This window comes from Poecilia latipinna, unplaced genomic scaffold (assembly GCF_001443285.1).
Source record: "Poecilia latipinna isolate Pla-1442-1.1 unplaced genomic scaffold, P_latipinna-1.0 Scaffold460, whole genome shotgun sequence".
Classification (NCBI taxonomy): domain Eukaryota; kingdom Metazoa; phylum Chordata; class Actinopteri; order Cyprinodontiformes; family Poeciliidae; genus Poecilia; species Poecilia latipinna.
Window position 1 is genome coordinate 263,299 of NW_015113076.1, and position 16,348 is coordinate 279,646.

General features: G+C 41.0%; 1 protein-coding gene across 3 annotated transcripts in view; it reads right to left on the minus strand.

Annotated features, from left to right (window-relative positions):
- LOC106951460 (prune homolog 2 with BCH domain) overlaps positions 1–16,348 on the minus strand; it is a 53,004-nt gene that overhangs the window by 14,382 nt on the left and 22,274 nt on the right. For 2 of the 3 annotated variants that reach the window (XM_015039026.1, XM_015039025.1), the window contains 4 exons: positions 15,673–15,761; positions 4,712–4,861; positions 4,147–4,475; positions 90–3,602 (listed from right to left, as the gene is read on the minus strand). In XM_015039026.1, the coding sequence (XP_014894512.1) occupies positions 90–3,602; positions 4,147–4,475; positions 4,712–4,861; positions 15,673–15,761 (4,081 nt within the window). Of the gene's footprint in view, positions 1–89; positions 3,603–4,146; positions 4,476–4,711; positions 4,862–15,672; positions 15,790–16,348 lie in introns of all 3 variants that reach the window. The other variant, XM_015039027.1, reaches the window with a different exon arrangement.

The following is a 16,348-nucleotide window of genomic DNA, read 5'->3' on the forward strand; positions in this document are numbered from 1 at the left end:
AGGTTAAGAATATACTGAGGCATCTTTTCTGAATTTGAAGAAATAAACCCCATTTATTACATCACTATTTTATTTGTGGGGAAGCTTACCTTAAAACAGGCGAATCAATGTCTCCAGAAGCTTCATGATCTTCAATCTGTTGCTCCTCCATCCTTATAAATTGTGAATCATAGTAGGCCTCTCTGTTAAGTAGAAACCCGTCATTCTTTTGTTCAATAGTTTCTAAATCTGTTTGTTGGAACATGGGAGCTTCAATAAGGTCCTCAGTAAAACTCAAGAGGTCAGGAGGTTCAAACCCTTCTCTTTCTTTTCTTTCATGAGGTTCCCCTGAGTTGCATTTTGGCAGGGCAGTGGACTCTGTATCATCATCTTCTTGCTCTTCTTCCATTAAATCTCCAGAAAATGGTAAGCCAAGTCCTTTATCAGTGGAAAAACACAGCTCATTTACTGGGGAATTTACCAAAGAGCTGTTTTGAGAGACTGAACTGTTAGTGAGTGCCGGGGACTGGGCTTCAGACGTTGGTTGAGGTGCGTCCTGACCGACTAACTGGCCTCCCCAGAGTTTAAGGTCAGTCAAAGAAGCAGTGCTTGGCGGAGGAGCTGGTGGCGATTGCCCACCTTCATCAGAATCCTCCATTGAGATCTGTGAATGGACATAGACTTCCTCTCTGGTCTTCAGGAAATGATCAGACGGATATCTTAGGGAAGGAGACACACTTCTGGCAGCTAACCCAGACTCATTTTCAGAGTTTGATTCTTCTGTTTGTCCAAAATTTGATTGGTGGAAAGCTTCAGAGATCTTTTTTGACTGGTCAGAGGTGGACTTTCCTGGCAGTATGTGATGGTCAGGGTTATAATCAAGGCTGGATTGGTAAGGATTGATTGACTCAGACGACAAGGATTTGCTTTCAGCTCCTCTGGTCTGTTGTTGACTGCTTTGCTGAACATTCTCCAGGTGTTCATCATGTGCAGATTTGGTGTGAGATCTCAGTGCAGTGGCAGCATAGGAGAGCCTGCTGAATGTCTCCATGGGGCTCCATTTTACATTAGATTGCTTGTCTTCCTGTGTAATCTCATTTGCAGACTCCCTGTTAGTTTCCTTTACTGCTCCAGGCATGACAATGTACTCCATTTCTAAGGTTGAGAATGAGTCTCCATCAGAACTAGTCTCATGGTTATTGTGATGACCTGAGTGAAGACTGCTAGGGCTACTTTGTGTTTCTCTTTCACCCATTGGAGAACAGCTCAAAGATATTTCTTCTGCGATTTTGTTTTCTTTTTGGCCCAGCTCTTGGTTTTCAGCTGGAGACCCCTCCTGTACATTGTTGGCCATTTTGATGGTCAGATCTAACGATGAGGCGGAGTCTGATCCATCGTGTCTCTTTGATAGATGGCCGTCTCCATCCAGGCGGCTTAGAGATAGTGACTGGGGAGTCTGGACTTGGGTTTTAGCATCTTCCCTGGGACTTCCTGAAACGAGCAGAGTGACAGTAGACTGGTCCACTAAAACAAATGGAGAATGCTCACTGGATTGTTCCATCCAATCAGTATCCTCAAAGACATCACTGCTCGTGTTTTTGGACTTACTCTCAACTGGACTTTCTGTGCTACCTGTAAGATTATCAAACTCTTTGTCAAATACAAACATTTGGTTTTCTGTCTGATCTCTGTCTAGATCTGCCTGTGTTTCTCCAAGAGGATCAGTTCTCTGATTCTGAAAAGGTCTGGGTACTGCTATAAAAGGGCTGGATTGCTCCTCTAGATGTATCAGGTCCACTACAGGGCTGGGAAAGTTGTCAGGGGAGGATGCGCGGCTCCATCCCCCAGCTCCGACGTTGTCGTATTCAGAGGTGGATGTTACCATGCCATGAACAGGTAAGTCACATAAGTCAGTGCTTCCGTGAGGTGAAGATTCAACATCTGATTGTGCAGAACCCAAGTTCCCAATTCCAGTCTCTAAAAGCTCTCTCTGAACACTTTGCATGTCATTGTTGGTCATTTCCTCCCCCTGTAATCCACTGTCAGCTGTTTCTATGACTATTTTCACATTGTGCTCAACACCTCTCCAGTCATCATCTTCAGGTGACTGAAGGTCCCCTTTTTCCTCTGTCTCAGGAGAAGAGTTAGCTGCCAACAATCCGACACACGCCAGATCTTTTTTATGTTCAGGTCCTTCAGGGGTCGTTGTTGCGGAGGAGCTTTCTTCCTGAATGGTGGTGTTCCACATCGCCATGCCACCTTCAGAATATCCCACTGGACTTTCCAGTGATGCGTCTTTCCCTATAACAGCGTTCAGCCCGCTGAAGGATCCCGCATTTTCAGACAAATTGTCTGGAGTAGTCAGAGGTGAGAAACTGTCGTCCCTGATCGTCATATTCCACATATCCAGAGATTCAGGGTAGGAGGTGGTCGTTCCGCTGTCGGATTTCAGAAATCCCTTTTGGGCTGAGTACGTCCAAAAGTCTAGGAGCTCCGTTTGTTGGCCTGGTCTTTTACCTTCATCCTCTTCTTTAGAAGTTTCTGGTGTTAAAGTGTCTAGGGTGAGTTTCTTTTTCAATAGAGGTGGTGTTACATGTTTTTCTGCAGTAGCTTTGGGTTTTAAAAACACACCATCTTCAGGTGGCGTTAACTGAAGATCAGCCAAGATTGCGGGGTCCCACTGATCCCTAAGTGCATAGCCTGGGTTCCAGTTTTCACATGTTTCAGTCTGCTCAGTGATCAAACTAAGCTGAGGTTCAAGAGTCTTTGCCCTCTGACAGGCAGCATCTGGCTTTGATATTTGGTCTACAATATCTCTTTCTGTTGCATCACCCATCGAGTCTTTTACTTCATTTAAAACATTCTGAGGACTGCCTGAGCTGCGGACCTTATTTAATGCACTAATGTCACTGGAGAAAGCTGCTCCTTGTGTTTCACTGCTCAGGTCATCCCAAGTCTCTGATAGGGATGATGACACACTGTCTTTGTGCTGTAGGCCATTGATCCTCTCGACAACATCTTCTGGGAAAAACCTGACACCACAGCTGCTGGGTGGGCGGCTACCTACCAGGCTGTTCACGGGAGTTGGAGGAACCATTGTGTCCATCATCTCATTCCCGTAGATCTGACCGTGGTGATCAATTGAGGAATTTCCACTTTCTAGCCCTCCTATAGAGTTTGGAGCAGAGAAATCAATCAAGCTCATCTCATCCAGCTCTGATAAGCTGGAGCTTCCAGCTCTTCTTTCCACTTCATCAACTCCTTCTAGAGAATCCACCAGTTCTCCTTCCGCTGGCAGTGGCTGGTCCCTGCTGTGAAGTGGGTCAAAGCTAAATAAATTGAAATTGTCTTTCTTGTTTTTGCTGGAGCGGTGCTTCCTCCTCTCAGGTGGGACAGGAGGGGAGAGAGATGAAAACCCCAGAGGAGAAGGGTTCCTCAGAAGGAGCAGTCCTGGTCCGCCAGCCGGACCTTCGCCTGCTGGACTGTCGTCACTGAGGAACACAGAGCTCTCCTTGGAGGAGCGGCTGCTGCGGATGGTTGTCATACCGCTGTCAGGGCTCAAAAGCTCCCCACCAACACCGACCCCCACAGCTCCCATTTCCTCTTCACCCTCTGCAATCACCCTGTTTGCAAAAATAAAATTAAACCGTGGCAGTATTGATTAAATCATAATTAAGTATAGTGAATCTGAAAAGAGTACAAATCCCTGTTAAAATGCTAATGTCTTTGGGATGATGATCATCTCAAAACTTCTACACTCTTTAATGAGACATTTACTCTGTAATTTAATGGAGGGAAAAAAAAAACTTGCAATAATCCAGTTATAATCTAAATAAATATTTTTCAGCATACTACATCTTGATTTCATCTTTTCCAACCTTATTTTATCCACAGTCTTCTTCAGACAAACACAGTTTTTCCACTGGATATAGTTCTTGACTCTATCTAGGGCTGGAGTCGGCAACCTTTAACACCCCAAGAGCCACATTTGCCGAAATAAAACTTGTTTCGACCTTATTGTTTTTCATTTCAACTGTACAAGTAATGCGGCACATCACAGCCAGAATAAATTCAAACATAATTTATAACAGCCTATTCTTTTTGACATTACAGACCATGTCTTTTAACAGGGGTGTGTACAATTTTGAGGTTGAGTGCATTTAATACCTTGCTTCTGCTGCCACGTCTCCGTTGCCATCTGCCCTCTCTGTGTCAGATCCGTCCATGTCGTTGATGCCAGACGATCCCTGGGAAAACTCCACGCTGCCCGCTACTCCCTCTGTGGAGGAAGTCCTGCTGCTGGGGTGGCAGCCTAATACAGAGTTTCGCCGGCTCACAAAGTCCTTCAGGATGCTCTGGATGTCTTCCAGCAGCAGAGGAAGAGTACCGGAAGGGCCGGATGTGTTTATTGGAATGTGGTAGACCTGGAGATTTTCCCTTTCTTCTGTTTCACCAGAAAAAGACCAGCTGGAGGACTCCTCCAGCTCAGCGCAGATCTGTAACCAGAGCCGATAAATGGTGACATCCTGTTTATTCTATTTGTGTTTTTTAAAATTAAAATTACATTCACAGCAAAGGTCATCACCAAAAATACACAATGTGACATTTTTACTGGTAATATTCTGGATTTACAGCAAACTAGAACTTTTTGCTGATTTTCTCAGTAGGTTTTAATGAACACAAAAGATTAAATAAAAAACTAATTTGTTTTTACAGACAGGTTGGATTTTACCTGGTTTAGGACATCTGTGTTGTTTGAGTAGACAGCCACCTGCTGGCGAGGATGATGAACTGTATCCCTAATGGACAAGACTGCCACAAGAACATCATAGCCATTCTGGTGACAGAATAATTTCAGGTCATCCACGTAATTATGCCAGTCCTGAATGTGAGAGGGGGGAAAAATATATAAAAAAAAACATTAAAAATGACACCATTTCTTTCGACTCATCATAATCTTACAAATACAGTTTTTTGATTCCAAACATTTTGCTTACATCTGTTGCTAACTTTGTTAGACTTTGTTACTTTTATTGCACATTCGATTTAATTTTATTTAGTAAAAGTAGTTTCAAGTGTGTCTTCATCTGTAGTAATGAGAGACGGAGCTGTCAAAGTGCACAGAGGGGTAGAAAGATACTTTGTGATTTATTGTCTGGAAATTAACTGTTTGCTCTTAAAACAGCCACCATGCACAGATTATGGTAATTCAGTGACATCCTCTGTGATTGATGGATAGAAAGTTGCATTAATTAATTGTTTTGTTTGTCAAGGGAACTTGTTTTTTCTCGCTCCCTCTGAAATGATTAACAACAGTGTTACTGCAATCATAATTTGCCACGCAGGGATATGCATAAAGTGTACAAAGTGATACTTTTGAAAACATATTTGCTTGATTTATCTACATTTGCTGTACAACTGTTTGCTTAGGGAAGTTTTGGAAATTGTTGTTGCGTTTATTTAAGTTGAACTTTCACATAAAGAGAGATATTCATAGCAAGTTAATGCTGCTCTTCACACGATTGCGTGCGTTATATGACATAGTCAAGCCGTCCGAGGATATTAAAACACGCGTTTCTGTCATGTTCTTTCAAAACGTGTGTGGTCCTTCTCATTACGTGAGAGCGAGTGTGTGTGTGTACGTGTTTGTATGAGTCCACTGAAGGTGATTGATGACTGCTTGAGGCACTGTGTCTGCCCAGGCTGTGTCAATATTAACCTGCGAGGATGAGGGGGCTGCAGTCCTCCTCCCTCCGCTCCAGCCTCCATCCCTCCCTTCTCTCACCACAATATGGCTGCTGTCAGATTTAAGAACATCAATCGTTGGGCACACACACACAACTGTCACTTCACTGACACTGCCATTCCTCAATGCTGATATCCTGATGAGTGCAATGAAGCCTCCCGAGATTCAATAAAACACACATATTCACTCACATGGGTATACACAAGTAAGGACACATGCGACTCCCAGCACACACAGCTACCCAGATTAATCCACCTGCAGTTATCTACTGTAACCCGACTTTATGAGCAAACATGTGCACATAAAATCTCTATTACAGCCATAAAGGCGCCACCGTTTACAGCCCATTCTGCTAAGAAATGTTCAGATCGCAACGCTACAAGCCAACTGCATGCGTCTGCACACAGAACTACACACAGGAGCGGGGAAACAGAGTCAGAAAACGAGCAGAGTGCGAAGCTCTGCGATGACACGCAGGGCGACAGTCTGTCTGCCATTTGGTTCTTAACTGAGTAAATTACTACTCATATTGCTGCCCCTCCTCCTTCTCCCTCTGCCACCCCCAGACACACAGATTGCCTTTTCTTATAAATTATCAACATGTTAGATTTAAAATCCACTTGCTAACCGTCTCTAGGAATATTAAGATGCATGCACAGAAACCAGTGTTTTGCTGAGATATAGCAGTTTTTCTGCAGAACCCCAAAGTTGACTCCCAATTTATCAACTGACGTGTGTATGATTGAGTTGATAGTCAACAGAAACTGCTGCGGCTACTGACACTGTGCATTATATTACCAAATGTATTTGCTCTCCTCTTTAAACTGTTAATTTCTGGTGCTTCAATTTCTTCAGTGGCCACAGGTGTGTGGAATCCAGCACCTACACAAACTGGTTCAGACAAAGCATGGGCTCAGATCAGAGGCTTGGTGAACTCCAGCATGGGACCAGGATAGCGAACACAGTCCAGCCATGAAATTTTCTCACCGCTAAATATTAGCAAGTGCTACGCAAAGTGTCAGATGCAGTGTTGTGAAGCATGCCTCCACTGGACTAGAGTAGTGGAGATGAGTGTGGAATTGGAGGAAACTGTGATCCAGACCTTTCCGTCCAACATCAGTGTCTGACCTCACAAACTCATTAACATTGTGTTACAGATACAAATAGAGACGACAGATGAAAAATAGACACTTGGCTAATTTTAGTGCATTTACAAAAATGCTGATTAATGGGCCTTGTCCCTGTCAAATAAATAAATACATTTAAACTGAAATGGTGGGCCAGCATCACACGAAACTCCGTGGATAAAGAATGGGATTTCACACAAGTTTGAATGTAAAGGCAAACAAGTGGATATTTTTGGCACTATAGTGTATTTAAAAACATAATCTGCTTATTTTTTTTCCCACACAAAAGCAAATCAAGATATTTACTGACTCACTGCAAAATGACAAAGCAACACTAAGATAATACTGATGTTTAGAGAAAATTATTAAATAACAGCCAGCATCTCGGTCATATCAAAATATGCCCAGTAAAGTCTTGTTACAAATAAAATTATAAGAGTAGCACAAACTTTCATCCTCACTAAATGTTTGTGCCCTACCTGTTTCTGACACATTTCCTGAAAATAGTTCTCGATTAAAATTCTGTTAGTTTATAACAAAAGGGAGTTAGTCCCTTTAATACTACAATGAGCGTACTCATCATCTGATGATTTATTCCAGCAGGATGATGCACCTCCAGTCACCTCAAACTTGTTTTTTGAGTTCACTGAACGTCAGTGACCTCCACAGTCACCAGATCTCAATTTGATGGAGCATTTCTGGCAGATTTGCATCATAGATGTGAAGCTGACAAATCTGCATCAACTTGTGTGATGCTTTCAAGACATTATTGGCCCAAATCTCTCAGGGATGTTGAATCCAGGCTATAAATAATTAAGTCAGTTCAGAAGGCAAAAGCACTGGCACGGTGTCCACGATGGACACTGTAAAGTTTACGTCTTGACAGGATGCCTGAGCCGTTTTCCTATTTGAATATAAACTTATTGATTTGTCCATTTATCAGATCTTCGGCATAAATGACATTAGATTATACCTGCCTACCTGTCTCTCCGTCACACTTTGCCTGTTCATATCCTTCATATCCGGCTTCATCTTTTCTCCCACATGGATCTCAACGCACACATCACGTATGCGCACGCACGCACGCACGCACGCGCACACGCACACACACACACACACACACACTTCCTCCCGCTCTCATTGGTTGCCTCCACTCCACAGGTGGCAAGTCTTTAGCGGCTGCGTGCAGCTCTCTCAACCTGCCGTCATTATGCACAATAGCCTTAGGTACAAAACTCAGGCCTCATAACTCACACCCTGCGTGCGTAAATTCCCGTGCAAACACAGTCAAAGCAAAAACACATTTCCTGCTGTCGCCAACATCTCTGGCAAAGAATTAATCAAGCGTTCATCCATTTAGGCTCTTTGCATACCCTTTCCGTCAGAACACGGAATGCTAAGAGAGTTGCGAGTTCTTCTCAGGCGATCGTTTCGCCACCCTGATGAATCCATCAAGCGAGGTTTGATTTATACATCTGTCTGTGATCACAGCGGTACAGCTACAGTAAATGGGGTGGCAAGGAGCGAGCTGACACCACCCTGCTCAAACACACGCACACATGCAAATGTGCACACACATGTGCGCTATATACCATTTGCAACACACACACACACTCCCATACTAACAGTCATCACCTCCTGTTCACACTCAAGCTCACACAAGAATATTACTGCTTATGAAGTTTTTGGAGAGGAAGACAGAAGAGGGGAGGGTGGCATTTAAGTTTGCAGGCAGAAACCCAAATGTCTCTCCGTCGATTTCATATGGGCCCTCTCCACATGCTTCATTCACTCAGCTTTAAGTGTAGAGATCTGGGGGCCAAGATCTAAGCACTATCTCTATAAATGTTTTGCTTTGTTATTTGTTTGCCCTCAAAACCCATGGAAGCCACAGGGGGAGAATGAAGATGGGAGAAAAGACGGAGTCAAAAGATCTTGTTTTCTTCCTTTAGATGAGATGATGAGGACAAAACATCAGTGCAAGATATGCAGGATGCAGAGAGATGACTGTGGTGTGCAGCAGTTCTCCAAACTTGTTTAAATAAATGATATGTTTTTGTCCAATGTCTTATTGTATCCAATAAATTTGAATCTAGGAGTGGAATAATGTTCTTAATGGACTTCTTGTAATAGAAACAATTGGAGTAAGTAGAAAAGTAGAAGAAACAGGTTAAGGATGTGAAAATATGTATTCCAAATTAGAATTATTAAATCATTACCCAATTTACGAAGCCTATAAGTAATGTCTATCTCACAGTCTATTAAGTTATTTCCTCACTGCACAGAAAACAATAAGAAATCAAAGTATTATCCAGTAGAAATCTAGAGAAAAGGAAAGGCAGGCGGGGCACCCTGGATTCCTGGTCTTCAATCTTAGTCCCTAGGAGGCCCACCCTGCACCTGCTGTCTCCCAGTGCTTCTCATCAGAAAGGCATTTACCGAGTGCCGTGGCTGCGGGCCCCTTCATTAGCGAGCATAATTATTTGTGCAAGTGGTGTAGGGCAAAACTGGCCCTGCATAAACAAACAGAAGGGCCAGAGGACTATGAACAAACAACACATTAGAGACGTCGCCAAATAGAACCCAAAGTAAGCTGATAGAGGGAAGGACATATATCTCTAACCCGTACAAAAATAAAACAAATTTGTTTAATTAGTGAAAAAAAAAAAGTTGTTTTTGGACAACCAACAAGGAAGAAATCCCAGCTGAGAGTAATCTCTCTTCAAATTATATGATTCTTTTGTCTTCAGGAAAAAGAAAGGAGTTGAAAAGTGAAGTACGAAGCAGTCAGGATGATGAAAGTCTTTTCAGAGCTCTGACAAAAATGACTTTCCTTTCAGACAGAAGAACAGAAATGAATTAGACCTAAAATTGAGCTAAAACTGATTACACACAGATTATAATAAGTAATCAGTTTATATGTGTTGTTGTGTATCATATCTTTGTGGACCACGAGTCTTTTGAATAAAGCAATCAATCAATTAGTACCTGGATTAAAAACAAATGACATTAATCACGGATTCCACAATTTAGCACTTTATTTGTATGCTTGTCAAAGTCTATCATAGCCAGATAATCCACCTCTTCAGGCTGCTTGCAGCTGCAGAAAGTTGTACTTTACTACTTAGAGTCCTTTACTGGCATCTATAGGTAAGTTTTGGGAATGACGGAAAACAACAGTGAATGTTTCTGTTAGACTGAAGGTCCATAAAATAAGTTATTTTTTCCATCAATAAAATTAAGAAAAATAAAAGTTTCATTAACTTGGGAAGATTTTTCCACTAATCCCCTAATTTTTTCCCCCCATTTCTGTTGTTGAAGTTAATAAAGCCATAAGAAGATTTAAAAAAAAAATCACAATAAATCTTTGTTTTTCTTTAGATGTTTGGGTAAACCAACTTAAAGAGAGGGCACTTTTGGAGGCAGACCTCTCAGAAATAAATGGATGCTGCCTTACAGAAACATGTAGCTAAACTAAGATCTGAAATCTGAAGCATCGACTCGGAAACGTGATCAAACTCATTGAACTTTCTCACATCTTGTGAGGTTAAAACATTCAACTTCATCAACTATATGGAGTCGCTTTTACTGTGATCCATCAGGCCAACTCAAAGCAGTCAGCAACTGTATAGAGGAAGGATATATTTTTAATATGGTCTACAACTAAAACACCTCCTTTTTTCCTGATACCATTGAACATGAATATTCAAAATATCTTTGAAAGTCGCTGCTTGAAAAGCCGAAGCCTGGTCTCTTTAAATAGCTGGCAGAAAATGGGCGGATTGGGATACAGAGAGGTAAACAAATACACACACAGTGGTCAGACTCACACAGAACCACAGATGATTGATTCTGTTTACCACACAGTAAAAACAAACAACATTACGATCATTACGGTATCTTGTAGAAACAGTGGATTATTGCATGGGCGCCAAGCAGGAAATAAAACTACAAGGAGTTCTCTAAAGTACCGAAATGAGCGGCGCTGAAATGCCTTTAGAAACAGAAAACAAAGAATTGTGGGAACATATTGCAATTCTTGGACGTCCATGTTAATGTAAGCAAAAACACATTATTCTCATGTTCGGGAATCTGTGTGTGTCTGAGGGCTCCTGTCCTTCCCACAGTTCATCAACCCCACAGCATGACGACTCTTCATCCAACTGCAGCCTCATCTGCCAGCGCTAATTTTTGGGCTGTGAAAAGCTCCGACACACACCCTCTGACACGACTGTGGGAAGATTGTGTTTTTGTTGCAATCTGCATTCATTAATTCGAACTCTGCCTATCTGAGCATAAAAAAAAAAAAAAAAAACCTTTTACACCATCAAGAAAACATGTCAAACGGGGTTTGCAGCAACTTAACTTGTGCTTCTAACTTTCATTTCTTTTACTCTGTCAACTGATTCAACCTCTATCGTCTCATGTAAATTATTTTTAAAAGAAAACATAGATGCGTCGCTGCCACCACAAGTATAAGAGCTAAATTTGGTCAAATATATCCCCTTAAAATTGTGGCCCAAAACACTTAAAAAAGCACACACACACACACACACACACACACAAATAAAAAATAAAATTGAAGCTCTTCCTGAACTGTTTTTGATAGAGATCTCTTTGGAAAACAAACAACAACAAAAAAACACCCTGAAGTTTAATCCACAATAATCTGAATCTGTGTAAACGCTATTGTTACTTATGATCTTGAAGACTGAAAACCCCCCACCTATTTATCTTCTAATAATACACTTTAAAGTTAGCTATACCATGGATTTATGGACTAGAAGGCATTACCTAAAGTCTTACCATTTCCCATACCAAATTTGACAGCAATAAACTAAAAAAAATTGTATTTTGTCTAATGACACACCTACATAAATGTTTATTAAGGGCTTTGACATTCAGTCACTCTAATAGATTAAATGCATAGAACCAGTGTGGAGCTGATGCCAGCACCAAGTTGAGGCTGCAAAAACCACGTCCAACTTTAATCTGCATTTAGAAAAGAAGCATAAAAGTTGTTGAAGTTAATGTAAGTGATGCCACAAAAGCACCCAGGCGCATTAAATCTAAATCTGTACCAGAAATACACATGATTTAAAGCCTTCTGAGAGCTCCTGATACAGGTGAGACCTCCACTGCTGTATATCCCTACAGACGTCCAGGTAACAGTTTTCCATCAGTCAGATGTCTTCTGCTTATTCCAGGTCTAGGAAGGACATCCAGACGCTGCTCCCTAAAGCGAAACGCTCCAGCTCACGAGTGAAAACCAAGGGTTATAACTCTGTAAAGGGAGGAATTATGATCAAATGCCAGCCTACTTTAAATTACTCCTCTTTTTCTCAAAATATAGACGGGTAGTTCAAGTAAAACTTTGCCTTGTAGCTCAGTTCTTTCTTCGTCAGCTATGCCTGATTCAATGCAGATGGCCCCCAACTTACTTGCTCATCTCCGTCCTATCACAAGACCCCAGATACGCGACGACCTCCACTTGAAGCAAAGAATGGATTACCACCAATTCAGTACATCAGTGTCCAGCAGAGAACCATGGCCTCCTCTAAATATATTCCATGCAAAATGCCGAAATCGCGCTCTCATCGACATAGTCACACGGCGAAAATTGTGTCATTTTGTTCGCAGAGAGGCATCCATCTGCCAAACTCGCACAAGGCCTGGGTCGAACTATTTCGACAAAGGTCTGTGCAAAGTGTTGTGCAGCTGGTCATATGCAGCTCCTTGCTTTGGGTTAACCAGGACTTGATCACACCTACAGCCAAACCCGGGTACCAGTCACTCTGACAGCACCACAACAACTCACACATATTACTTCCAGCAGTGGTTCTGGAGCTCTCTTCATTTGCACTTCCATTGCTGAGCAGCACCCAGGCTGACTAATGTATGTTTGTACAGTAAACAAAAATACATTAGTCAGTGTGTACGATGTGTCCATATCGTTATCCCACACCACAATCTTTCCCTTTGCTAACTAGGCAATCACTGCCATCAAAACCTCTAACTCAGTCCTCTGTAAGTGCTGTCTCACTCACACACACACGCATACACACACACACACACACACACACGCATACACACACACACACACACACGCATACACAGAAGTCTCTCTGACAAACACACAGCACATAAACCATTAAAGACTAATTGAATCTAATTTATTTAGTTTTCTGGAAAGAATCATTTAAGGCAGAACTTCCCTAAGCCCTCTCAATAAATGACTCTCATACCGTTTTACTCTCTTTTCAAACACAATTAAAAAATAATATATATAAATATATACACATTGCAAATGACATGCATATGAGGAGTTCATTTTGGAGCCCGATCTCAGGTCATTAGTAACCCACCATGACGCTGTGGAGTTGGGGTCCGCTGGCGACACGCAGGCCCCTGGCCATTTATTCTATATTAAGTCTTTAATGGGCCCTCTCTCTCTCTCTCTCTCTCTCTTCCCCCCTCTTTTGGTTGTTCTCCGTCTCCATCTCTCCCTCCTGACACACAGCGTGTAGGCACAGCGCTGGTAAAATATGCACAGAAAGTCCGGTGCGCACACATGAGCAAAGCCATTCAAATGAATGGTTATTTATTCGCTAAACGAGGATCTGGGTGTTTAATGTTCCTTGGACGTTAGGTAGTTTTCTGGGGGAGGAAGAGCCATACCCCTACGGCTACAGACATCATTTATTTTACACATAGCCTAATACCGCACGCTAGGCAGTCGCTGAGAAAAATGGGCTTCGAGAAGGAAAATATAAAAGAAATAATGAATGATTTTTTTTTCTTTTTTGCTTAGTGGTGGGGAGAGTGAACACATTAGAGGTTGTAGCAGGGAGAGAAGCACGGGGTAGACTTAAAAGCTTAAACCCTACTTTGTTTTGTGTGTGTGTGTGAAGCAAGGCGAGCCAGCAACAGCGAAAAAAAGTCAACGCTAACGTTACACAAATGTGTGTGACAATGATGGGCCGTTTCGGTGTGCTTGTTGGATTTTTGAATATCAGCAGGGAGGATGGTGATACATCACTGTGTGTGAGGCTTTCAGGCCTCCATCTACATCTCATCTAAATGCAGAAGAATAAAACTTCAGAGGGGCTCCTCAGCAATAAAAAAAAACACCTCCAAAAAGTGACGCAGAGCAGGTGTAATGCAACCAAAACAATAAAATCACCAAAAGTAACTTTTTTGATAAATGAATGAAAAATAAATCTGCATGTTTTTTGGGCTTTCATCTATCATTTAAAAGACAGGAAATCATTAGATGCTTCTAGGAAAAAAATAGAAGGTATTAAAATGCAGTTTAATCAGCATGGCGTATTCAAATAATTTGACTGCAGCTATTAGAGTTAATAACTCTAGTAATAACTCAAATTCCAATGCAAATCGTAAATTATTGGGTTTTAAAAATCCATATCTCAGGGAATAATAAGCAAATTCAAATACGGGCAGAAAAAAATATCCAGGTGTTGTGCTGAAGAACGTTTCAGATTTGACCTTTCACCCACAAGAACTGCTTCCTCCAGGTCACTGGACCTGGTTTTTGCTTCAAAATGTCCTTTAATGAATTATTGACATTTAGTCTCTTTCCATCAAGACTAACTAACCTGTTAATTTATCTTCTGCCACCGACTAATCCCAGAGGACCCAGGACTGATGGTCATGTCAGATTCAGTTGTTTTAATTGTTTTTGTTTGTGTGTTTTGCTACATTTATCTAATTTTGTGTGAAGTTCCTTCAGAATTTTACTTTTGGTTTTCCTCCATATTTGCGCTTTATTGACTTTTATCCCCAGTTCTATAAGTGATCCAGAGGAAGCGACAGCCACATATTTAAAGTCTTTGTGCCAAGGCAACCAGTACTGCTGGCCTAGTCTGAAAACTCAATTGTCAGGCTAAAATTAAACACTTTTTTAAACAGTCTGGACCTTTGAGCAGAAAACATGTACAAAGTAAAGATTTATTATCCGTATGTTCAACAAATCACACTTGTAAGGTTGACTTTCTAATCTGGTATTGTCGTAAAAGACTTTTTTTGTATTTTGAGAAAAACTTTAATAGCACTATTTGAAAGTCTTCAGTACTTTGAAAATCTACATTGTGGATCATTAATTGCAGATTTAAAGCACAATTTGTGACCTATGACCTCATTATTGTTAGTAATCTAAGACAAACAAGCAGCATGTGTAGATTAGTTTTTGGCTTCTTTTAGTTACTGAAAACTCAAATCAATCAATAAGTTTGACAAAAATGTAATGAAAAATAAAATGCATTATTTAGCAATAAATCAAAGTAAAGTCTCCCCTTTTCATAATGTTTTGAATTTCAGTTGATGAAAAACATAAGAAATTCTGCAAATCATTAATGTCAGTTTTGGTTTTTCTCCACTGAACTAAGCTTGGCAAATGATGAAATGAAACTGCATGCTTACCCAGACTTTTCCAGAAAGCACAGGAACCTTCTAAATCATTTCTCACATGTTCTTTCAGTCAGAAAAACCAGCCTCTTTTAATAATAGTTTGCAGCACAGCATTAACATTAGATATTATTATTTAGATATGTTTGAGCTTAATCAAATCATTAGTAGGTAGATATTAACGTGGCTAATAATCTCGAATAAATTGATTAATCAGGTTCTGCAACAAAACCCATGTGTGTTTTTGTGTTGATTCTACATAAATCTCAACTGTGAGGAAGCTACTGAAAATTGTTTGCACTTAAGACCCCTTAAATGCTAAGAAGAGAAATATAGCAGTTTAATTAAGCTACACATCCTTAAACCCATAGTTTGTACCAACAATAAGGAACGAACCTCCTTGTCTGTGGTCAGGGACGTGAGCGCGAGGGTCATCTCTCCATCTGTGAACTCCTTCAGCTCCATCATCAGCAGCTGCGATAACTCTACATCCGGTCAGCACACACAAACAGACTGACAGTTATATGAAAACACACACAAAATGATACAAAACAGTTTCACAACAGAAACAGAAAAACACCAGAGTAAATATCTTCACCAGAACCAAAGGTTAACCGGACAAATGATGCAATTCTAGATCTAAACCTCAAAACACTTAGAGGCCACCATGCGGCAGCTTCCACACTACGCTACTTTTATTGTAATTTGTGAATTCAAATTCAAAATACTTCACTGATCCCAAAGGAAATTTTTAACTATGAAATTTGAACACTATAGAAATCTTAATTTTTCCAATTTTACACTGGACATGTTACAAGGTTCTGAATAAACACATAGGAATGGAAAAAAATACTTTAAAATTCAGATTGCATCCCTTAAGCAACACTGCGAGTGCTTCAGAGACAAGAATCCCAAATAGTCAACCTAAAGCATCTTGGCACTCTTGCTCGGTGCACCAAAGTTCAGTTTCTCTTCACATTTAGTTCATTTAAAACAATTTTTGGAGATTTTAAATGTAGTAGCTTTATGCTGCAGAACAGTTGGCTTGGAGGTTTTTCACTACAGAGCCACA